This window comes from Centropristis striata, chromosome 14, assembly GCF_030273125.1.
Source record: "Centropristis striata isolate RG_2023a ecotype Rhode Island chromosome 14, C.striata_1.0, whole genome shotgun sequence".
NCBI classification, from domain to species: domain Eukaryota; kingdom Metazoa; phylum Chordata; class Actinopteri; order Perciformes; family Serranidae; genus Centropristis; species Centropristis striata.
Genome location: NC_081530.1, coordinates 14258274 through 14283279, shown reverse-complemented (window position 1 = coordinate 14283279; position 25006 = coordinate 14258274). Strand labels below are relative to the sequence as shown.

The window sequence follows — 25006 nt, the reverse complement described above, 5'->3', positions numbered from 1 at the left end:
GCCAGTCTGAACATTGGTGGCATTATTGCACATTGTTACACAGCACAGTGTAACATATTATTATTGCTCATTCTCACACTAACATTTCTCTAAATGTCTAAACGCTTGCATAAATTGCTGCTAGCGTGTGTGACATCGAACTCACTCACTTTGAAAAAGTTCCATATGGCAGCATGCAGGCTGCGTGATCACAACACAACACTTCTTCGTTTTAAAGCGGCAGCGTTTCGGCGCACTACCGCCACCTTTGGATCCGGAATGTATATCACACCATAACAAACACTTGTAAAGCACATGTATGTATAATGCGATCGGATCTGTGATTTTAACCTTTGATCTGATTTTTCGATCGATCGTTTCTTTATCATATCGGACCGATCCGATCAGTTGCCGATCGATCAGCGTCATCCCTAATTTTCATGCCAGGTAAGAACTGATAGAGCTGTCCACTTGCGGTCAGATTACCCAAGAAACATGTTAATGTCACGTCTAACCAGGTCCACAGACAGAAGAACAGAACATGCAACCATTTCCTCCCTGCCCAGTCAAGTTCGATTAAGGACCTCTCTCCGTTTTCGGTCGTTAACGGCCCAATCTGGTCAGCTGTCACTGCTCTATGTTCCATTTGACATGTGCATTGATTGGCTGATGGTTTGGATCGGTCCAGGTGCCGGCCCCCTATTTCGCTCGGCTGGTCGCCTAATAGCTGATGAGCCTCAGGTTGAATTAGTCCCCAGAGAAGAGACGTGTGAGGGAAGTAATTTGGACTTTGGGTGCAGTAATGGGGAAAATAAATGGAATGCATTCCACAAAACAAGAGACAAATTGAGCATTATGTCCAGTGGCCATTGATTAACTGATTGATACAATTGATTATACCTTACTGTTGTATGTTATAGTGGATGCAAAGTGAACACTGGAGGAAAAAGAGAGACCCAAGGCATTCCACAAAATCTTTTAACTACTTTATTGTTTTTGGTCATTACTCCAAATGTATTGCACCTATTTTATGACTCTTAAATTAGATCATAAGCAGTCTTCAATCTTACTAAAACTCAGATTATTTAATTGTTTTCTCTACTCTAAATAATATTTACAGCGAATGATAGAATGAATGAGGAGGTACAGAGAAAGTGAATGAACACTGAGCTGCTGATAGAGACACAAGGACGTGAAAAAGACAAAGTGAACAGAGACGGTAGGGGAATATGTCAACGTCTCACCATTAAAGTGTTATTAGGAGGTAATGTGGTTATGGCGTTGTTATTGTGTCAGAGTTTCTGCAGGGTACGTTCTAGCAGTGATCCATTTTGTCAATTGGATCCAGTCACAACTATTGGCAGCATATATCCCACTGAGCTCTTATGCAAGCGAGGCGAGGAAAGGAAGGTTGGTTTTGTTTTTTTGTTGCAAGAATCACATTTTATTTGTAAAATGTCATCATTTATGAAAATTTTAAAGCAAGTGTGGCATCTTTTGGAAAATAAAACTATTTGAAAAGGAGAATTAGTGTTTTCTTTTTCTAAATGCAGCTGCTATCTCTCCTCGGGTATTAAAGCCTTTCTCATCTGAATTTCTTTCTGGGCTTTAAACCTTTGGAAACTTTGGTTTGATGACCATCCAGTAATCTGGCCTTTCAGGGAGCGTCTCTTACCACCTGGGAAACCCAAGGTGTGTTGCTCGGGTGCTGGGTGCCTGCTTTTGTGCCTGCTTTTGTGCCAACTTGTGCCAACTTTCAGGGAGATGGAGTGACCAAGTGTCTAAGTGACCCTAACCAGCTAACACACTCATGGACAACATGAAATAACATAGCCTACTTACCAGAAAGCCTGAGCTTGGGGCTGATCTTCTTCCAGGCATTGTTTCTTAAGTGTATCTTGAAATATTGTCCTAGGATAGATTGTCTGATTGAATTCCGGGCTGCCCTGGCTAAAATGAACAACTTCCCCTTCATATTTACCATTTCCTGACATTTACGGAAGAAAAGATATCTGCCAGTTATGGTTGTTTTTCGTCACATGACATATGGTTTGCGTTGCTGCGTTCAATGTTGAACTATGTTTAGCTCAGTGTTTGCACATCTGCATTGAGAACAATGGATTTTAGGCCCTTAACACTAGTCCTCATTAAGGGTACATTCACAATATTTGTAGTAAAGATAAAATGAAAACAAACTATTATTCACTCACTTCATCCTGGCACAAATCTACGTACAATGAGTTCCAAACTTCACTGCACAAATATTAGTTTTAGGATAAATATTTGAAGTCATCTGTACTGTATATGTCAATGGGCCACAAACTCCAATGTAAACTTCTTCAGACAAACTGACTTTAGATGTCTAAAGTAAGACAAGGACATTCCAGCCTTGTCAACATTTTCAGACAGCAGCTGAGACAGTTCTTGGTGTGAATAGATGCTGTATAATTGAGCCCTCTGGTGTTTCCAAACAAAAATGTGTAACTTTAGGGAGTCAAGGGCCAGATTAATTTTCATATTAACAATCCATCTGGCATCTCCAAATGCATATTTTCACTTTTTATACTCCACTTGTCTCTGCATTTATCTGCTAAAGATGTGTATAAAGGTTTCAGAGTTAGGTCTGTTACAGCATCAGAGAATAGAGATGTGGGCTAAAGAACATACCCTATCACCCTGAGCACTAATAATACTGCAGGCACTGTATCAATGTACAGTCAGTACACTTCCATAAAACTGGAGTTGTTGTATAAGGGGTGCTTCTATATTTAGATCCTTTAATACAGGCTGTTTTCCTACAAAGATGGCGTATGCTTTTCTTCCATAATGTATCTCACTTTTCCTCATGTAACTCCATTCATAGCCTCGATGCCCACTGTGTCATTGCCTCATTATTCCGGGTTTCGCAACAGACGAGTGTTGAGGATGGCATTTTGGTTCTGCCTGTGTTCTATTTATTACCTGCTATTATTGGTATCGGTGAGGAGAGAGCACACACACACAGACACACACACACACACACACACACACACTCACAAACGGTTTCCCAGGTTTAATGGGTGAGTCACTCCTCCGCTGAACACAGCCTTATCTCCTGAGCAGGTTTATCCACAACTGTGAAAACAGGGCCAGCGGAGCGTCTCTCGGCACACTGTCAGTCTGCGCTGAGGGACGCAGCTTGCTGAGAAAAAGCGCCTCTGATGAGATGAAGTGCACCAGTAAAGTTAGATTAAAGGAAACCAGGCGTGGATGCGTATCTGTTTGTGTGAGTTTTGGTGAGCCTCCCAGTAAAAGGCTTCAAATCCAGTTTATACAAACAGTATGTGTGTTTTTGGCTGGTGCATATTCACACTTAATCACCTCGCTCTTTTCTGCTCCGTTTAGCTCTCTCATCCCACTCAACACCCATCCTCTTTATTTTGTCAACCTCGCTTTTAAATTCCTTTTAAATGTTCTTTATTTAAATCTCTCTGTCTTCTGCATGTTTATTTCTGTAGATACTGTTGGAAGTAAACCAGAGACACAGAAAAGAAACAGAGACAGCAACGGAAAAATGTGACACAGGAAGAGAATACTTGTTGCTTCGCTTATTGAATTGATTCCAACTTTGTTCTGAGACCAAAAGCAGCAACAATTCAGGCTGTACTATTGTCAGACAAATAATTTCTGAGTTGGCTGACTGTAACTGTAGCTCCAACCTGGGAGTACAGATTTGCCAAGAGGTTTTCACCATTGCCAGTAATGTTGTGAAACCAATTTTCATTGTTATTGAGTTTTATTTTGAATTTCAATAAAATCCACAGATGTTTTTATTTGCATGTCTGTAAGAACTGAAGTTAGTTTAGTTTAAGTTAGTTTCACAAACAACCTGTGGGTCTGGAAAGTGAAGCAAATGTTGAAGTGCCTGCATTCTTTTTTCGTGGCCAGCAGATGGCGACTCCAATGGCCACAAAAAGAAAATTTGTATAGAAGTCTCTGAGAAAATGACCCTACTTCTTGAATTATTACTTTATTAAACACTTTCCAGATTAGTTTATGGTCTCAATCATGAGTTTCAACTAGCAATAGCTGATAACACAACGTCCTCGTCCCCAGACCCACCCACTGGTCAAATATGGTCACTTATGGCTACATAAAAGCAACATGACGACGGCCAGACTCAAGGCTTCTACAAACCAATGGGTATTGCACGGTGGCTAGGCCAATTTCTTTTGACTGTCTGTGGTCACAAATCTGTAGGGCGTTGCCATGACTTTTGTTTTGTTGGTTCGTTTTGCCAAACTTTAACTGCAGCTTCTACAACTACAGAAACTCCTCCAAAACAACTTTGGTGCTTACAACATAAATCATGACATGTAACAAACTTTCATTAGCCTTAGCATCCAGGGGGATTCTGTCATTGACAGTCATGGCGGTGGTGTTCCAGGGTTTTCTTTCTTTAGCTTATGTTAGTCCACAGTTTTACTGATAAGTAAAAAGCAGTGCTGATACCGTGCAACTCTGTTGACAGGACAACGTTTAGCTAAAGCTCTGCTTTGATCAGTTTAAATAAAGTCTCTGCAGTTTCCTAAAAGCAATGTAAACGTTTTGCTCCCCCACATTGAGACTGCTCTGCAGGACAGGCTGATGTGATACAGATGGGAGATAGCTATGGTTAACATTTTTTAGGAGTCTGTTTCTACCCCCCTAAAATAAGTTAAAAGTGCTGGGGTATCACTTCTCTAAACACTACCATGTCATGTGTGCAGATCCAGCCTTTATGTATTGTCATTTAGTGTCCCCTAAGACTTTTTTTCTTCAGCTAGATGTTGTGTGTCATATTTTGTATGTTTTTGCTATAACCTTACAATCCTATGCATGTTTGATTGAGTGGCTTTGAGATGGTTAAGCACATAAAAGTGTCTGTTTTTGCAGGAGAAGGAAACCCACCAATGACACAATAAAAGGCCTCCGACTAGTATAGTATGTCTATTGGTTTAAAACAGTTAGCCACTACGTGTCTCCTGGACCAGAGAATAGACCTGGAATTTTAGTACTCAGGGTGTTTTCGGGGTAACTCACTCATGCCCTACTTCTAGCTCTGTTTTTGAGTCACAGCTAGGAAACACACGTTAGGAATTTTGGCAGAGACATTTTGGAGAGCTTATGGGGATCAGATCCTTCGAGGGAAAATTCAGCCCATAAGAGAAACTCTTGCATTTCAAGACAGTTTTGAAAAGACCTGCGAACAAAACCAGCAGCAGTGAGTAAAAAGCAGTGAATTATTAGAATAGCAACAATGGAAGTTGTTGAATCACTGCAGCATCTGACCTGTGGTAACTGTGCTTCCATAATAATAGCAGTTTCACAGGATGACTACACACGATAGCTATTCATATTCGCTATGACTAATGGAAAAATCCTCCTTGAGTCTATTGAGCTGCTATTTCAGGTGAGACTGCTGCTCTGTTGTCTCCCTCACCACCTCCTGCTCCACCACCTCATTTTTCTTTTGAAGTGTATTGAGTCACTGGCTCTCCTGACACATTCAAACTGAAACCTTTACTCATGTCTCTAAAAGCTTTCCCTTCCACACTGGTGCTTTTAGAGGCTACCGAACACCAGCTAAGCTGACCGGCGATCACTTTCTCTCCCCTTTCTGTTTCTCATCTCTCCCCTCATCACCCTCTTTGTATTTCCTCCAGCTCGCTGACATCTTAATTTTCCTTCTCCACTATCTCTCCTCCCTTCATCTCCATCTTTTTTGCTCTCACTTTCACTCAGAGCGTCTATCATGTTTTCCCAATCTCGCCCACCGTCTCCTCCATGCTCTATTCTTAGCCAGACAGATTGGTGAACCATTCGACTCTGAGTCTGTCTTCCTTTGTGCCTGTATATCTGCTATTGTGTGTATAAGAATGTGTGCATAGCTTCCATATCAAACACAGCCTCACAATTAAGTTTGAACTAATAATAGTTTTAAAGCACTGAAAATACAATATGACACAACCTTTATATTTAAAATAAATAATGTTACATTACTTTCTTAAATATGCTTGTTTGCTCTCTTGTCTGGTGTCACACAATGGAATTGATACTAAGCAATTGTCTGTATGTAAATATCAACCTATGTCCAGCAGCAGTTAGCTTAGCTTAGCATAACATGAAGACGGAAACGGGGGGGAAAATGGCTTGCCTGGCTCTGTCTTACTTCTGTCTTTTGTGGAGCTGTCATATCTATACATAAAGCCTACGTTAGCAAGCAGATAGCAAGCTTGTTAGCTTAAAGACTTTGTTTTCCCCTCTACATTAAAATTCTGAAATAACGAAATCATGCACTAGCCCATGCAAGTCTCTGCTGAAAAGCATGTTAGCAGTTAGCTTGCCGGTCACAGTTCCCAACTGCTCTTGGCATCACAAGGGTTTAGAACCACATATTTTACATACTTATCCGCACCCAGTCCAGAAATATTATCCCCATAACTCAGTGAAAACACCCAACTCTTTGTTTTTACACTTCAATTGTTGTCCAGAATTAACAAAAAATAACCAAGTGGCAACGTCCAGTTCTGAAAAATGAAGCCAACGCCAAAGTTTCAAAACCTGCTATTCCTCGAATGTCCACTTGAGTCTCGCTCCAAAAGTGAGTCATTCCCCATAGCCCCCATGTTGAAATGCCAAACTCTACAGCAGAAATAAATCTGTTTACAGCCTGGTACAAAAACGATTTTGGTCTCTATTTAACTCACCACTCACAAGAGAGCCTTGGTAGCTGTTTCCTCCCCCTTCTATTTGTGCTAAACTAAGCTAACCTGCTTCTGCCGTTTTCTCTCCACAACAGAGCAAATAAGCATATTTCCCAACTGTCAATCTATTCCTTTAACAATGCATCTCCATAGTCAAAGGTTGTGCTCTGTTGGAGCTCATGGAGTTGCTATTTCTTCTTATATGTATTATACATCAGGTCTTCACACAGCAGAGCCAGCTGACGTGTCTTTTCTCATATATGATCGGGGCTTTTAGCTGATCTGGCAAACCGCACTAATAGAGTAAGAGCTCTGAGATTTTGCAACGCGGGTCGAAAATGAGTAAGAGCACTTATTGGCACCCCAGCAAGGCTTTAACAGGCAATAATTCGCAGTGTGTGTGTCACCAAGCTCAAAAGTGTGTGAGGTGAGTCACCATGTTATGAGTGTGTACGAGTATCTGTGTGTGAAGACCTATAATCAGGGTGTCATTACCACTCCTCTCAACAACAGAGTACTGTAAACACACACTTATACAGAATGTACACAAGCTTGCGATAGAAAAGGTGGACCGGAGAGCAGCTTTTGGTGCATAGGAGCAACACACACACACACACACACACACACACACACACACACTTGTAGTTCCTTCTCAGCCAATGTGAGCATACAGGTTGATTTCTAAATCTGTGTCATGGCACGCAGAGGCTGCTGCTGCTGCACTGCAGGAAACATTGACTAAGAGATTTTTTGTTTAGTTATGAGACTTAAAATGTTATTTGGTCTTAAATCAGACTGCACAATTCCGCCAAGATGGAGAAAGAATTTCCCTTCTGCTCAATTTAAGTCGATTTGTATGGGGTTTTCATGACCTAGGAGTAAATTTCATTGTACAAAGTGGAATTGGAGTCATTATTTTGCTTTAAGTGAAGACACTGTTACCTGACAAAAAGTAAATTAGAGCAGAAGGAAATGAAAATTACACTGGCAGATTTTCAATTTTTGACTAGGTTGGACTGTTTCTTGAGATGAACAGCTTACCAGAGATCATCCTGTTCTCTCTTTGTCTCTCTGGCCTGTTAGTGGAAAGTAATGTGTAATGCTTAACATGCAACTAAAGTTTTTGTCAAAATAAAATATTCCCTTTGTTGCTAGCCATCTGAGGTCATCTGTTTTCTTCTCATCTGCTTCTTTCCCATAAATTGTTCGGCCATGTGCCGCCAAGTTAAGTAATCAGAGGAAATTACATCTGAATTAGATTACGATTTTCCTCATTGTAATTAATTGTCATTAGACAGGAGCCCGTGTGGCATATTAACTCACTGACAGACATCCTGCCATACAAGGAGGTTTAATATTTCAAGAAATCATTTCCTATGCAACATGGCGCTGAGAAAGGCTAATCTCCTCGCACTGACCACTCCTGGGTTTATATCCCTGCCTGAGCTGTTAATGTGACTCTCACACACACTGACCGTGCACACACGCAAAGACAACACAGACAACAGATTAGTTTTGTGTCACTACCATGCATTATCATTAAAGACACTTTAGCTTTGCTTAGCTCTCCGCCACATTTATTTATTTTTTGCACGCTCTGTTAGAGATAAGTAACTGTCTGAGAAAAGTGGACTGCTGGTAGTGGTTGAATTATAGAGAAAAGCAGCCAGGGAAGAAAACACAGGCACATGATTGCACACAGACATAAAGATGAAAAGAGATTTTGTGCTATTCCCCAAAATCTTTGTATTATTATTATTATGAACAAATCTCCTCAGACTGCCTTTAAAGGAATAAATTAAGATTATTTGCTTTCTTGTGGAGAGTTAGATGAGAACATTCATACCACCCTCAAATCTGTCCGTGCTAAATCGTGAGCCAGTAGTAAAATTTTGGTACCCTTGGACAGAGCCAGGCTGGCTGTTTCCCGTTATTTTCAGTCTTTATGCTAAAATAAGCTAAGCTAACCACCTTCTGGCTCAAGCTACATAGATGTGTGAAAGCGATATCAAATCTGCTCATCAAAGTCTTAAGATAAAACTGAATTTAGTGTATTTGCCACTTGGGATGTGATTTTGTCAGGTTTTATTGACAGCTGTAAGTGTATCAAACTAATCCTCAGATTCTCATTCAAATCAAGTGGCAACCTGCGGGACTGAAAAATGTACCCAATGCGAAATAGCCAAAAACTGCAGTTCCTCAGATGGCCACTCGAGGCTGGCTCCAAAAGCAAGTCAATCCTTATAGAACCCTATGTTAAAAATGCCCAACTTAACAGCAGAAATAAACATGTTTCCAGCCTGGTACAATAACTTTTTTGGTCACTAAAGCTAATTTTCCTGTTTATGACAACTGTATAGGTGATTTTTAAAAAAAAATATAACTCACTTATTCAAATTATATCAAGGCTTAGAGTCTGGCATAATTAGGGTGTGGCTGATTTGAATGACAGGTGGCTGCCGCTGCATGTTACAGTAACCAGGCTTCATTTGGCCTGCCTCAGCTCCACCCACTCTTCACCTCTTTGCCTGTGTTTGGATTAGCTGGAAGTTAGGAGGAGTTTGCTGCAAATGCTAAAACCTGATTGGAGCATTTAAGTATGTGACATAATCTTTTTTCCAATTAAACTCCACCCACATCAAACCAGTGATAAGACCACAGGAATAAAGAAAAAATGCACAGAAATCTATCATGTAAAATAACCAAAGCCATTTTTACCAGGCAGAAAAAAATGACTTATTGTGCCTTTAAGTCTAAAAAGAACTACTAGCTAAACTGGGGGCCTTATTTTTTTTTCTTATTGGTACTATGATGCGTCTCCTCAGGCTGTTGATGTGCCCTTGAGCAAATCACTAAAACATTACAGCTGCTCACATTTTACAGTTTACAAGGTTATATTGTGTTTTAACAAGGGATGTCCTGGAGAGTAAAAGCATTAAACTCTACATACGTCTTTAATTTACAGAATAGACTTTACTGTCACTTGTAGGCCATTTATTTCCCAGTACCTGCCATAGAAAGCACTATAAATGTATTTTTAGGTACATGAAGCTTTATATGACAATCAAAGTAGTTGCTGAATCACTGGTGATATTCTTATGTAACTGTATTATACAAGACTATGGCTATGAGTCATCGATTCATATATATAATCTCTTGTCCTACTTTTTCTTCTTCTTCTACCTTGAATCTCCCTTTTGTCCAAATTTAGCAGGGGTCCGGCTGAGAAGACACCACAACAGATCTTTCATCTCCAACACTCATGCTTGGTTACTGTTGCTATGCATGGCGGATCGTTTGCCGTCACCGGTGCATCCAATAGGCATGTCGGCGCAGCCAGGGAGTCTAAAAACAGCATTCTATATTACAGCATATAATGAGAAAGGCTTCATCAGTGTTCTCTCCAAATGTCAGAGCAGCTTTAATGATCTGCTGAGCGCGCACGCACACACTCACACACACACACACACACACACACACACACACACACACACACACACAGAAGCTATATATCATGTGCAAGTGTGCATGCAGTCACAGTGTGTGGCTCTTTTCTGCATTGTTGGCATTTTCAGTAATCCCACCTTTCTTTATTCCCCCTCCTGCTATTAATTCTCCTCTCTGAAGCTATTAATTCTTTCCATCCCCATCACTTCTGTCTTTCTCTCATCCTAATCTTCTTCGATGTAACTTGATCTCACCTTATCACGGTGATCCATGTGGCTTGCATAAGTAGTTTCAACGAATACCTCACACGCAAAGAAAGTTCTTGAGCGTGTGATCGCTCCCCGGTCTGCACATTTCTGTGGGATTCATGAGTGTGTCTTCAGGGACTATGTATTGCCCATCACAGTGAAGCCAACAGGAGACACTTTAAACAACCTTGTAGCACACACAGGCCAAGAAACCCTCTCCTGTAGTACGGTGAAGCACAACAGCTTATGTAATGTTGTTATTTTAGCAGCTCAAACGGCATATATGTCAGACTACCTCTAATTACTCCTTGCAGGATGTGTATGCATTTGATGTTAACACTGTATAACAAAGTTAGCTCAGCGGAGGGAGTGGAGAAAATACACTAAATAATTTAGATGGGATGGACCTGGGGAAAGAGAGGGAAGTTGTGTGATGAAGATGGATGGCAGCCAGAAGAAAAGAAGAAGAAAAGGGAAAATCAAAGTGATCCGGACTAAAGGAATCAGTGCATATCAGTGAGTGTATGTATGGGAAAAGGAGGAGCAAGGATAAGAAAAAAAGACAAAGAAATGGAGACAAAGAGCTGCAATAAATGGATGTTTGGGAGATCCGATTTTAAAGACAGAGAGAGGAAAAAGAAGTGGTGGCTGATTAAGGAGTGAGACTCGTGGAGAGGGCAATACGAGCGACTAAAGACAGAGAGAGGGGAAAGGCTTATGAGCGAACACGCCAGCCGGGGCTCTTGGTGCAATGCAGACGGCATTGCCATGGAAACGAATGGAGGGAAAGCGCAGACAAGGAGGAGGAGGAGGGGATTAAATAGGAAGGAAGAGATCACTGCTTCGCACCATGAGAGAGAAGGGGGGTGGCTGTTTTGATAAGAGGGGAGGGGACGGCTGACAAATGAGTAACAAGTGAAGTTAAATGACTAAGTACTTGATGGTTCAAAGATGGGTTTCGAGTGGAGATGTCCCACTTGTGTGGGTATTTTGACACTTCCACCATAATTATAGATATATGATTGTCATGACACTGATTATTCACATGTGGAAGCTAAATATGAGTTACAAATGCTGTATTCCTGACCAGCAGGCCTGTATGATACAATTATAAGCCAGGAAGAGTTCAGGTTACTGTTGCAGTTTGGGTTACATGTTGCCTCGATAAATGAAATTAAAAAAAAAAAAAGTGATGGGGGGGATGAGCCTGTCACCATGGCGCCATTTGTCTCAGGTGGCATTGTCTGGGTCCAGATCCGAGGGCGGGGGGTTGTCATGGCAGCAGGAGAGCATGGAGTTTGTCTGGCTGTGATGCTGCACACAGACACAGAGACACACACACACACACACACACACACACTCACACACTCACACACACACACACACACACACACACACGCTCTCTCTCTCTCTCTCTCTCTCTCTCTCTCTCTCTCTCTCTCTCTCTCTCTCTCTCTCTCTCTCTCTCTCTCTCTCTCTCTCTCTCTCTCTCTCACAAAGTATTCTTAACTGCAGGATTATAAATAGAAGGCAGCAGAAGGCGGCACCCCTCTCCTCATCTCCAGCACCCATGGGACCCCATCATTCTCATCTTCCCCTTCACCCATTCCTCCTCAACACCTCTCTCTTCTGTTTCACTCTTCATCCCTCTCTCATACCGGCCCTTGTTAAACCCCCCCACCCCCCACCTTAAAAGTCCCATCAAGTGGCTTTGTTTGCTATTTGTTTATCTCCATAGTGATGATGCGTGGTGTCTGTGGTTGTCATGGTGACGAGATGGGCACGGTGCGGATGCTTAATGAGCTTGGAGTTGCTCGGGCTAATGAAGTGGGACGGCTGTACCTGGGTGTGCGCTTAACTGGCAACAATAACCAACCGCTTGTTAAAAGTCTCCTTTGGCGCCCGAACCACTCAACTATCTGAGCTCCTATAGAGGAGAGATGCTCCTTCAGCAGCCACATAATGAAGCACTAAAACAGAAGGAGTTAATAATCAGTTTGTTCCTCTTGTTATTGCTTTGTTAAACCAGTGATTTACCTCCAAATTAACAAGTTGAAGGGGAAAAGTTTGAGATGTCGGTTTAAAGATTTAAGCCCTTACTGCAGGATTTTTTTTTAAAAAGTGCCAGCCCAGAAAGCCCCTGTCAAAGGGAAGTCCTGGAAATTAGTGTGAGACTTTGCAGAGGTCTTTCTAAAGCGAGCTTTGCCGACACAACGACTCCCAGCAGCTTTCTCATCCTCCTGTCTGACTAAACCTTCACCGTGCAGCCCAGACGGCTCACGTGCAGACGTTGTGTGTGACAGTGCAAATGTGGCGAGGAGGTGTGAGCGTACAGACACTAGTGCTGTCTAGTGTCAGCAGGATGTTTGTGTGTGAATGTGTGCACTGCACGTGTCTCTATAGATCTTGGGGTAAGACAGCTTTGGGAATTTGAAGATTTTTTATATTTCTTTTATTGTTTACAGTTGTAGACCTCAGGGAGAATGAACAAGTTTATTTTTATTTGTCTATCCATCTCTTTCCTCCCTCCTACTACCAGCTTCTATAATGTTTTAAAATAAACTGCAAATAACAAGTAGCAGTTTCTAATACTACACAGAACCAGTGTGTGTATACAGAAATACAATGTATGGCACCTGTGATAAATGCACTATTATTAGCTTTAATTAACAATCAATTCATCTGATGATTGGTTCCTTGATCAATCGATTACTTATTATTTCAGTAAAATGCTAGAGAAAGTCCATAATCTCTTTCACACATGGTTTCCGTTAAATTACTGAGATAACCTTTCAGGAACCGCCAGTGATTCACTATTCACACGTACACTATATTCAGGAGCATTTCCATATTGTGCCTCTTCACACATGCCATGCTGGAAAAGATGGCAGTTATGCAATAATTACAGGTGCAAATTCAACAGAAGAAGAAGATGGATGTATGTGTGTATGGTGGAAGAGCTCGATTATAATTTTCAGGGACATGCTGCGTGAAGAGCTGTTTTGTTTGCAAACAAAATAACTTGTTTTGCTTGTTAGTTATCTGAGTATTTTGATTGGTTTGCTTGCTCCAAGTGAAAGTGTCTTTTGTCAGATAGATGTGACCCTTAACGTGCTTATCCCTGCAATGTTACTGCCTTCATTGACTTCATATTCCTTATGAAGTGTTGATCCTGAATATTGATCCCTGCTCTCATTCACACATGATCCTATGCAGGAAATGTCCCTGAACATTTCCAGGATATACTGCATACGTGAAAGTATTCTGTTTTCCCCAGAATCAGAGGTCATGTCTTCAGCTCCTTACATTGGAAAAACCAGAGAATATTTGGCACTTTTGCTTGAAAATGTACTGAAACAATGACTTTATCATCAAAATATTGATCAATGTGTGTGTTTGTGTGTCTGAGTAAAGTGCATTGGTGAGATGTAAGCCTGCACTGCCTCTTTGGACCCTGAGAACTCTGGGTAATGTTGCAAGAAGGGTATATGGGGTTGATGGAAGGGATAAGGGAAGGGTTGTATGAGAAAACTGCATGAGTGCACAACCTCGCATGTCACATCCTGAACCCAAATCACTGGGAGTGTGCCTTACGACTTTGAACTCAGCATGTCAAGTCACACAGATACAGTGTGTCATTACAGGGGATGATGCCCTGAAAGCTTCTTGTGGGGTTAGCAGCAGCTCTCTGGCTCGCTCCTGTTCTGCTAGCGTCAGCAGAGCTGTAAAGCCTAAATACCCCCCCTCCCTCAGCTCAGCCTCTTGACTTTCTCTCCACCTCGCCACTTGCAACATTCCTCAAGCTGCCAATTTGTGTGTGTTTCTACCTCGCAAGTGAGGCTCAAGAGCCTCCCTAAAAGCTTATTGCGCCCTGCTCACAACAGCCTTTGTAAAATGGGCTTTACGTGTTTAAAATGGGCCGTATTGAAACCTGCGAAGTGGAGAGATTTTCCAATAGTGTGGGAACGTCCCAGTGGAAATTAGGTGAGATTGCCTTCTCGCCTGAGTGAACTTGCTTCAAAATAAATAGTGGGGAGAAAGCATTCTCATGGCTCACCGGAATGTGTCTTTATTTCTAGTGAGTTTTAAAAAAAAATCAAACATTGGTGGATGGATATTTCTTATACAGACCATCTCACAGACATCGAAACTTTTGACAGAAACCATCCATCCTTCTTTTGTTGTTGGTTTTTTTTAATATAAACTCTTGACTGAGCAATCATTTGTCTTAATACAGGTGCATCTCAATACATTAGAATATCATGGAAAAGTAAATTTCCAGTAGTTCAAGTCAAATAGCCCCAACCAAGTATTGAGTCATATAGATGGACATACTTTTCAGAGGCCAACATTTCCATATTAAACATACATACATACATACATTTTGAGAAACTTTTAGATCTTGATTAAATATAAGCCTTAATCATTATAATTAGAAGAAATTAAATAAATGAAGACATGAAATGGTTCATTCTGTGTGTAATGGATCTATATAATGTGTTATTTCCACTTTTTGAATTGAATTACTGACATAAATAAACTTTTCTATGATATTCTAATTTATTGAGATGCACCTGTACATATCTTAACATCTACAGTAGGGCTACAATTAATGATTATTTTCATTGTCAGTCTTCTTGAATAATCAATTAGCTATTTTGTCAATAAAATGTCAGAAAGTGGTGAAAAATGTCTTGTTTTTTCCACACTTCAGTTAAGTGTCCTAAAACTGAAAATATACGCATTTAAGAAACTGGAATAAGATCATTTCAACCTTTTTCCTTTAAAATATGACTGAAAACCAATAAATTATCAAAATTGTTGGTGATTCATTTAATAGTTGACAACATGTATGAATTAATCAGAGTCTTTAAACCTCTTATCTGCAGAACAAGATCTGTAGGGGTCAGATCTTTGTACCTAAATGTATTGGCAGCACATCCCCATAAAAGGCTCATCATGCAGGCCTTGGTCCTGTTTAATACCTGACTTCCTTATCATACAGCTCTACGACTTCCTCTGATTATTATGCTTAGCGGATTATCCCGCTGAAATGAGGGCACTTTGAGCACAAGCCGTGACCTCTTGTCTTTTTCAGACGGCGGGACGAAGAAGCTTCGCAGCACCATCCGACGGAGCACGGAGACCGGCATCGCGGTGGAGATGAGGAACAGAGTGACACGACAGGGCAGCAAGGACTCCACCGACGGCAGCACCAACTCTAACAGCTCTGATGGAACGTGAGTATCCTCCCAGCAAATCATCCACCTGTCCATGCATGTACAGTATTCATCAACTTCATCATTATTCTGCTTCTTCTCTCTCAGGTTTGTCTTCCCTACCACACGCCTGGGGCCCGAGAGCCAGTTCAGTGACTTCCTGGATGGACTGGGCCCCGCTCAGATCGTAGGCCGGCAAACACTAGCTACACCCCCCATGGGTAAGCCAAGAGTGAAGTAAATTAACGACGACATTTTTTCCTCTTCTATCCATCTCATTCTGGTCTGGTATTGTAAGATTCTTTCTGAGATCTCAAGAGACTCTCTGCAGTCATGTAGGAGCAAAATTAAGGTCTGTTAACAGCTAAGCGGCAGCAATTTTAATTTATGAGCAGTTAACAGTTAACAATAAAGTTGTAATACACAAGAATGTAACCATAGTTAGACTGTAAAGTAATGGAGAATCAAATCTACAGCCATATACAGACAATTCATATACATACAATACATACAAACTGTTATATGCACTGCAGTCTCTATAAATACTGCACAATACTCTTGTATTCACTCAGCACGGATAGAGTTATTCTTGCATGAGGTATAAATCTTTCATGCAAAGGTCATTGCTTGTGAAAAACAACAGAGCACAGCTCCACGAGCCACCTGGTTGTGAAGACGGACTTACAGCTCTGTGCCGCCCTCTGCAGTTACATATTGGTCATTGCAACTTCAGTGAGCCAAAGCTCAGAGAAAAACAAAAGTTTTTGCTTCGGATTTTATAGATTTCTATTGAATTGTTTCCACAGGGGATGTCCATGTAGGCATGGTGGACAGAGGAGGACAGCTGGAGGTGGAGGTCAATCAGGCCAGAGGGTTGACCCCCAAGCCGGGCTCCAAGAACATACCAGGTACTCTGAACTGACTTCACATTCTGCTTTAAAGTTGTGTTGACTCTGTCTGATCTGCAGGAGCTTCACTGTGTTTTGTTGCTCTGTCTGCAGCGACCTACGTGAAGGTGTATGTGCTGGAGAACGGCATGTGCTTGGCCAAGAAGAAAACCAAAGTAGTGAAGAGGAATCTGGACCCCACCTACCAGCAGGCTCTGTTGTTTGATGAGAGTCCTCAGGGCAAAGTCCTACAGGTATGACATTTCATATTTTTTTATTTCCTTTTGATCATATCAACATCCAATACACAAACTTAACAGTAGTAAATCACATTCAGGTAAGTCATTTCAATTATTATTGGTATAATAATAGGTTTTCTCACTGGTGAAAAGATCTTCAAGTGCCATAGAGAATGTCATATTACTTGTAGAAACAAACTGACTGACTGATCATGTTATTATGCTTCAACATATTTTATACCTTATTTCTAGAAACCTGTAAAAGTTGCAGGTAGATTTATGTAGCCCAACTGATAGACTTCTTCTCCAAATACATGAACTTCATCAGGGAATTTGTGTATTTCTTAAAAAGAGTGTAAGTTTACAGTATATTTGCCTCAGAGATAAAGGCACATTCAGCAACAGTATTAGTAAATGTTTTAGTCTTCCTTGTAAACTGAAGTTAAACTGTATACACTGACAAGAAATTAAGTATTTTATTAAGTACTATCACTGAAATATTTTTCTGTAACATGTCTAAATAAGCAGCCATCAAAACTAAAACACATTCACAAACTTTTTCTGTGGTGCCCCCCTTTTGTAAATAAAAATATTTTCACACCTGCATGTCATTATAATGAAGAACTGTCTCAAAATGATTTACTTATCTTGAAATAATGAGTTTGTATATTTTTAGAGAGTTTCTCATTATTTAGAGATAAGGAAGCCACTATTTTGAAAAACCTATTCATTATGTTGAAAAACTAAGTCATTATTTTGGGATACGTAAGACATTATTTTGAAAAACCTATTCATTATTTTGAGATAAGAAATCATTTTGAGATAAGTAAGACATTATTTTGAAAACCCTATTCATTATTTTGGGATAAGTAAGACATTATTTTGAAAAACCTATTCATTATTTTGAGATTAGTTAGACTTTATTTCGGAATACTAAGTCGTTATTTTGAGATAAGACATTATTTTGAGATAAGTAAGACATTATTTTGAAAAACCTATTCATTATGTTGAAATAATAAGTCATTATTTTGAGATACAAAGTCATTATGTCGAGATACAAAGCCATTATTTTGTGATGGGTAAGACATTATTGCATTTTTTTCCTTTCACTTACAGAAATGGGCTTACATACGTTCCTTGCCTGAAGCTGACTGAGAAAATCTGTATTTCGGGGCCTTTAAATAATGCAGCATGTACCCATGTCTCACTATTCATTTGTTGTCATCTCTCCTCTAGGTAATAGTGTGGGGGGATTACGGGCGTATGGACCACAAGTGCTTCATGGGAATGGCCCAGATCCTCCTCGAGGACTTGGACCTGTCTGCCACAGTCAGCGGCTGGTACAAGCTGTTCCCTACCTCCTCTCTGGCAGATCCCAGCATCGGACCCCTCACCAGACGCCTCTCCCAGTCCTCCCTGGAGAGCGCCACCAGCCCCTCGTGCACCTAGACACCCAGTAGACACCCTACATGCACGGGCACAGACAGGAGTCATGCAGACACGGACACACGTACTGTATATACACAACGACTGTATTCGAAGTGCAAGACAGGTAGGCATACACACACACGTACCCATCTGTGCAGGAAGACACATTTGACACTAATATCTCATCCGTATCCTCCGCTACGTCCGTATCGTCACACCACACGTTATTCAGTATTTTAGTTGAGAAAACCATCAGCAAATCCAACTTGAAGTAGACTTAATTTACCAGAACATGTAGCATTTTTCACCGTCCCATTTCGACATTTCCTACCATGACACGGCAAATCTGCGTTACACGGTACCAGATTTTCCATGGCACGACTCATCCCAGGGCCATCCCAATGCCAGTTTCTAAACTCTCTATGCCAAACTAAGAAAAAAAACTTTATTTTTTAAAACCAAAGCAATTGTTATCGTTGTTATTATTACTATAAGTCGTAGGTGAACTAGTATACAATATAAAGTATGGATATGTAGCAGAGTCAATGACTTAGATGTAATGCAAAAAAAGAAGATACATTCTACACACATGAGAACGGCAGGCCAAACACAACAGGGCAACAGGCTTGGATAATCACATAATGGCTATTATGTGAGGTAGCAACACTGCTATTCTATAATTTTCACAGGGCAGAGTTTATATATAGATATACATATATATATAAATAGATAGTTGAATACTTATTTGTGTTTATGTATGTATCGGCTGCATTCTGCATGTTTGCTTGCAACCCTCGTAGAGACATTTTGAAGTGCTTCGATCTTTTGATTTAGCTTGCCTCGACCAATGTAACAGGAGTCCTGAGAAAAGAGCACTGCATTGAGTTAGGGAGAATTATGGGGCGCTAGCATCGCCATCTGCAGAAGAAGAGAACAAATTAGTCAGCCAGGTACCCATTTGCTGATACACAACTATTGTGATCCTCCTGCCTTCATGTTTAGAGTAAAAGGACTGTCACAGCACACAGGGCGCTCAGCACAAAGGCGTTCTGGGATATGTGTCCAGCTCTCGTCTGAGGCTTCTTGTGTTCCACATCCAGGGGGTGCCACAGTCACACTCTCTCTCTCTCTCTCTCTATACCAGCACCCAGACTTGTTTGAACTCCCTGCTGATTTCCCTGTTTTGATGTCATCTTTTTTCCCTCCCTAATTGATAAAGGTGGTAGGAAGGTGGCGAGTGTGCCTCTGTCTCTCAAACACAACCACGACCTTTAACCCTTCCACCTTTCCCCTCTGTCACACTGACTGTAACTAAACCTGTTGTAAATGTGTAAACACCACATTTGTTTTTCTTACGCCAGTGTTACTTTTCTAGCAGGTGGATTGTTAACCTGCCATGTGTGGTAGTGACTCTTCATAGGGACAGGCAGCCTGTTTGTGTTTAAGATGGCACTTTACTGTAATATATATATTATGTTTGAATTACACACATGCAGTGGTTGATCATTTGTTTATTTATTTTACATTTTATTTGGTCACACTGCAGTGTGTGTCTCTGATTCTTCCATTGAATGCAAACATGGAAATGTAACCCAAATGTTTTTTGAATTTCAGTGTAAAGGCCCACTAGGACAGCTGAAACAGGTCAGTTGTGCCGCTGATTTACAATTTAAATCAGCATTCGTAATAGTAATTTATTTGCAATCTTATACAACATTGGCAGATTCCAATAGCCAGAAGAATAAACATTTTTTCTCAAAAAATATAAAAGTTTGCTGTTGCATTTGTCAATTTTATGTATTTAAAGAATCTGTGTGTAGGATTTAGTGGAATCAAGAGATGAGGTTACAGATTAAAACCAACTGAATGCCGCTCCGCTCGCCCCTCCCTTTCTAAACACGTCTGAAAACCTACACTGGCCTTCAGGAAATGTAAAAATTTGAAATATCCTCTCAAGAGGTTTGTCCATTCTGGGCTACAGTAGAAACTGTGACTAGGGCTGCAACTAATGCTAATTTTCATTAATGAATTATCCTGTTATTTTCTTGATTTATCATTGGGTCTATAAAATGTCAGAACATTTCCATCCCAGCTTCTCCAAGTCCATGGTGATGTCTTTAAATGTTTTATTTTGTCGGTCCAAAACCCAAGATATTCACTTTGTTATGATATAAGAGAATAGCAGAAAATATCCATATTTTAGAGGCTGACAACCTCATTTTCTGACATTTTTACACGAAAAATCACTCTCACAATTACTTAACAAAATAGTTGACGATTATTATTCTGTTGATCGACTAATTGATTAGTCAACTGCTAATTGCAGCTCTAATGCCAGTGCAACATGGTAGACATTATAAATGTTTCCCTGCGTAGATATAAAGACCTCATTTTAAGTCAACAAAAACACAATGATAGCCTTCAGGTGATTATACATGAAAGAAAACAATATTATATCAATATTATATTCCATTCTGCCAATAGATGCCCTTAAATCCTACACACTGCTCCTTTAAAGTTTTTATTTTTTTGAGAAAAAAAAGCTTTCTCTTACGTACAATATTCTCAGTATTTGAAGCATTTTATTTGCATTGCAAACACATAAAAAGGTAAAAGTGACCTGCCGGCTGTTTCAAGTAAAATGTGCAATGGTTGAGTCTTCGATGATGGCAGAGGAGTAACGGGGCAAACTGAGCTGCTGGCCTTTACTGTTTTCTTAAGATGATAATGTCATCGTTCTCATCAGTGGTTCAGAGTGTTTCAGAGTCTGTCCGTCTGCGTTGGGACCAACACCAAACCTAGTGTGTGGATAAAGACACTAGAGTCGTTCTTCAGCAGTGTTAGAAGAGATGACAGTCTCAAGTGAGAGGCTATTAAAAGCTTGTGCGTGTTTACGAGCTCACATTTGGTTTTATCACCACCATATGTTCTGTTGTCTGCTAAGAACACTGTAGCTCGCTCTTCTGTTCATCTTTGTGCAAAAAGGGAAACTCCAAGGCACTATGCCTCATCAGCACCTCAAACCAACAGAATTCGCATTTCAACGCTCTTTGAACTTTGCATAAAGGGATCTCTGGCATTCTTGAATTTTTCCGGTCACTTTCTGACCCTCCCGTCATGTAAACAATCCTTTTTAGAAACACCATCAAGGTCTGCATTCCAATTTCTTTTTACCTTTTTGGAGCTATCCCTTGCTGGATCTGTAACTGTATGGTCATGTATATGAAGTAATTTTATGTACCTTTTTAATTTTAATCTATCTATTTTTGTGGACAGCTGGCATGATGTAAAAATAAGGACTTATACTATTGGTATTTGCACACTTTCTCTTCAGTGTGCTCTTGGTTGACGAGGGAAATAAAATGGAAAGAACACGCAAAAAAAAAGGAAAATCTAAAAGAATTTCTAATCCTATATAAAACCCCTGCTGAATGTTTAGTCCTTGGTAATATCTTTTAAAATGCTGTTAATATTTTTCCATGTGATTTCCAATAATCTGGACCTTATATGAGACCATATATATATATATGTCCTTTCACTATATATTGAGTAACCCCGAAACATTAACAGTTCTAATTATTGATAGTAGAGAAACAGGAAATGCAAAGGGATGTAAAATTATCCTATTAGGAGAGTTTTTAAGAGCAGAGAGCCAATTTGCCAACTTTGTCCAAATCTTTTGATTCCTGCAACCAAAAGGAAAGTTGAAATATTGCCTTTCTTCAAAGTGTAGTGTGGGTGTGTGTCTTTATATGAGGTGCATTTATTGTACTGTGTGATGCATTATAATGAGCAACAAGATGTGAGTGAGAGAGAGATTTAAATGTGTAGATATTTATTAAAAAGCCACTCAAGTGGTAGACCATAGTGAGGAGGATTTAAGGATCAGGGTTTTCAGATATGAATATTAGCACCTCTCATCATTGCATTTACCTTAGAATTTGACTCTAGTATCACATAATTAATTTATATTGTCTCATCACATGGTCATTTGATTTATTTTGACACTATTGTTTTGTGAAAAAAATGTTTTTTTCTAATCCTGGCCTATTTTCATAGACGGACCTAAGTGGTTTTTCTCACCTGTGTTTATGAATTAAGAACAGTTACTTAATTTCATTAGTTTATTATGATTGTTATCTGTGTAAATACACGGAAAAAATGTTTTAGCTGATTCATTTTTTTTGTAGGATCATTTTTATTATGATGTGTGCACACTAAACGCTAACCAAATGTTAGACGTGGAATTTGTGTCTCCTGGCACAAATCCCACAATAATAACATAAATATTTATATTAAATTCCTTGTACAGGTTTAAATTCTTCAACTCGATCCAGAAATGTGTGTGATGCTGTTGTGAAAGCCTATCACGCTAAGATTCTCCTCTGGTGCATACATCTGATTGATCCAAGCTCCATTCAGAAAACATTTATTTCAAAAGTTATTTCCTTGTCTTTTTTGCAAACAAACCTGAAAAAGCATGAAGTCAGAATTTTTACACATCTTCAACATGATGTAGTTATATCAAATGATTTAGGTTATACATAATGTAATATTTATTTCTAATTAGAACATGAGGTAGTGGTTTACTTTAGCCCCTTGTGGCCAAAATTAGTATTACAACAACAACAACAACAACAACAACAACAACAACAACAACAACAACAACAACAACAACAACAACAACAACAACAACAACAACAACAACAACAACAACAACAACAACAACAACAACAACAACAACAACAACAACAACAACAACAACAACAACAACAACAACAACAACAACAACAACAACAACAACAACAACAACAACAACAACAACAACAACAACAACAACAACAACAACAACAACAACAACAACCACTTTTTTCACGGATTAAAAAAACCCTTTGGATCCTTGCAAAACTTCATAAACACAGGAGAGAAAACTATATAGATCAGACCTTTTTCCCCCTGCCTCTTAGGGCTTCCGTAGTTTTAAATGAGTTGAAACAGGTTGCTTTGATAGAGGTTGAAGCCTCACAAGCAGCAGGGTTAACTATTGCAGGACAAGGTTACATGAAGGTAGATGCATGTAAGCAGGTGGCTGAATTGTTGGCTTAATCAAAATGTTGATTATGGACCCATAGAAGCAGTTTATTGGAATCATCATAGAGCATGAGGATCGTGGTAATCTGTGTTTCAGACAGTAAATGATAGTGTTAGCTGGAGTTAGACAGCATCTGACTCAGCTAATATTTGAATGTAAAGGCTGCGGATGCTTTGGAATGTAAACCCATAACGCTTGCTTGCTTCCCCTGTAAGATCCACATCGAACAACCCAACTTTTATTGTGTGCAAAACTTTTCTAATGCATCTTCAATCAACCCGAATTGTCTCTTGAGTGCTATGTTGGAAATGTATTTTATTTTTGTAAGGAAAGCAGTATTATTCAGAGAAGGAGGAGAGAGGGGCAAAAAGCTGCCTTGAGATTTTTTTGCGAAAATGAGGGCTTGTTCATTTTACAATGGCCTTATTTAGTGTCGGAGACATTGCTTCACTATTGTAGCACACAACTGAAAGTTTTGACAAATGTATTTTGCTTGAAATATTGTACCGAAGTTCTATATGTGTATATGTATAGTTTTATGAATGTATTTCTTAATCCTTACACCAGAACTGAGTGTAATTTTTTGTCATCTTGTTTGCTATACCGTCTCTTTGAAGACTTTCCCGGGACCTGGCCTGCGTTGACTCAGGCGGTCCCTACTTTTACTGTACTGTATACTGTATGTCTTATACTTTGTACGTTCATTTTAAAAGAACAGCTCTGTGGTTGAAACAAGCATGAATTCTGTGTGGCGAAATGCATTTTTATTTATTTAAATCGCCACGATGGGTTTCGAATTGCTAACCCCCCCTCCCCCACCCCCCAACTGTACGGATTAACTCGATTTATCTATACCTGATGGAATTGTTATGATTTTTGTACTTTGAACTTGAAATTGTTCACCGCATGGTTACTCTGATGATTTTTCTTGTATTTAATCTTTACGATGGTATGATTATGATGATATTAATTATGATACTGACACGCGATGAGGAAGTCAATTAGACCCAGTACACCGTCAACGGGAATTTATTGAGATGCAAAAACTAAATGCTGTATCTTAAAGTAGCATGGACTTAGCCTTCCACTTTACTTCTTCTGGCAATAACCATTGGCTGTAGCCTCCACTGTTGCTGGGCCTCACACTTCGGGGCCTCATCCTCCGTCTCGCTCATTGGAGTCGGGTCGTGGCAACCTCAGGCTGAACCCACATGACACAATGACAAACACGATTTAAGTCACTTTTTCAAAAAGCAATTTAAACTCAACAGAGCATGCGATGCATTGTGAATAACTGCTATTTTATGATAGCCCCCATGAGCAACACATTTTTATTTATTTCTTTGAGTTTTTACTTTTGTTTTCTAATGAAGCATGCATTCCAAATGTCTGTTTACTAATGTAGCAGCTGTCAATGAGAACAAAACAGACATTACTGCTGAGCTGATGGGCAAATTGGAGTTTTTCTGCTGCTGAATTTGCCTGTCTGTCTTCATCCGTGTCTATAAATGTCGGTAATCACAGCACAAGTCTCCTGAGTAGCCATTCTTTCCTTTTAGCTGTCTGTCAACTATATTAAGGCCACTGTAGCTCCCCCCTGAACTATCAAGACAACCTTCACCTTATCAAGCCAAGCAAAGCACACTGAACCTTTAAACAGTGTCTAGATTTAATGACATTTCCAAGCACATATAGTAAAAGGATGCCTTGCAAACAAATCTAAATATGGATGGAAGCATGGT

The 25006-nt window shown here is 39.9% G+C and overlaps 1 protein-coding gene across 4 annotated transcripts in view; it reads left to right on the top strand.

Moving 5' to 3' along the window:
• Positions 1–20246, top strand: part of rims3 (regulating synaptic membrane exocytosis 3) — a 40748-nt gene extending 20502 nt beyond the window's left edge. For all 4 annotated transcript variants that reach the window (XM_059349508.1, XM_059349510.1, XM_059349512.1 and 1 more), the window contains 5 exons: positions 15498–15639; positions 15727–15839; positions 16425–16526; positions 16620–16759; positions 17981–20246. In XM_059349508.1, coding sequence (XP_059205491.1) covers positions 15498–15639; positions 15727–15839; positions 16425–16526; positions 16620–16759; positions 17981–18193 — 710 coding nt within the window. In that variant the 3' untranslated portion in view covers positions 18194–20246. The remainder of the gene's footprint in view (positions 1–15497; positions 15640–15726; positions 15840–16424; positions 16527–16619; positions 16760–17980) is intronic.
• Positions 20247–25006: the final 4760 nt, after the last annotated feature.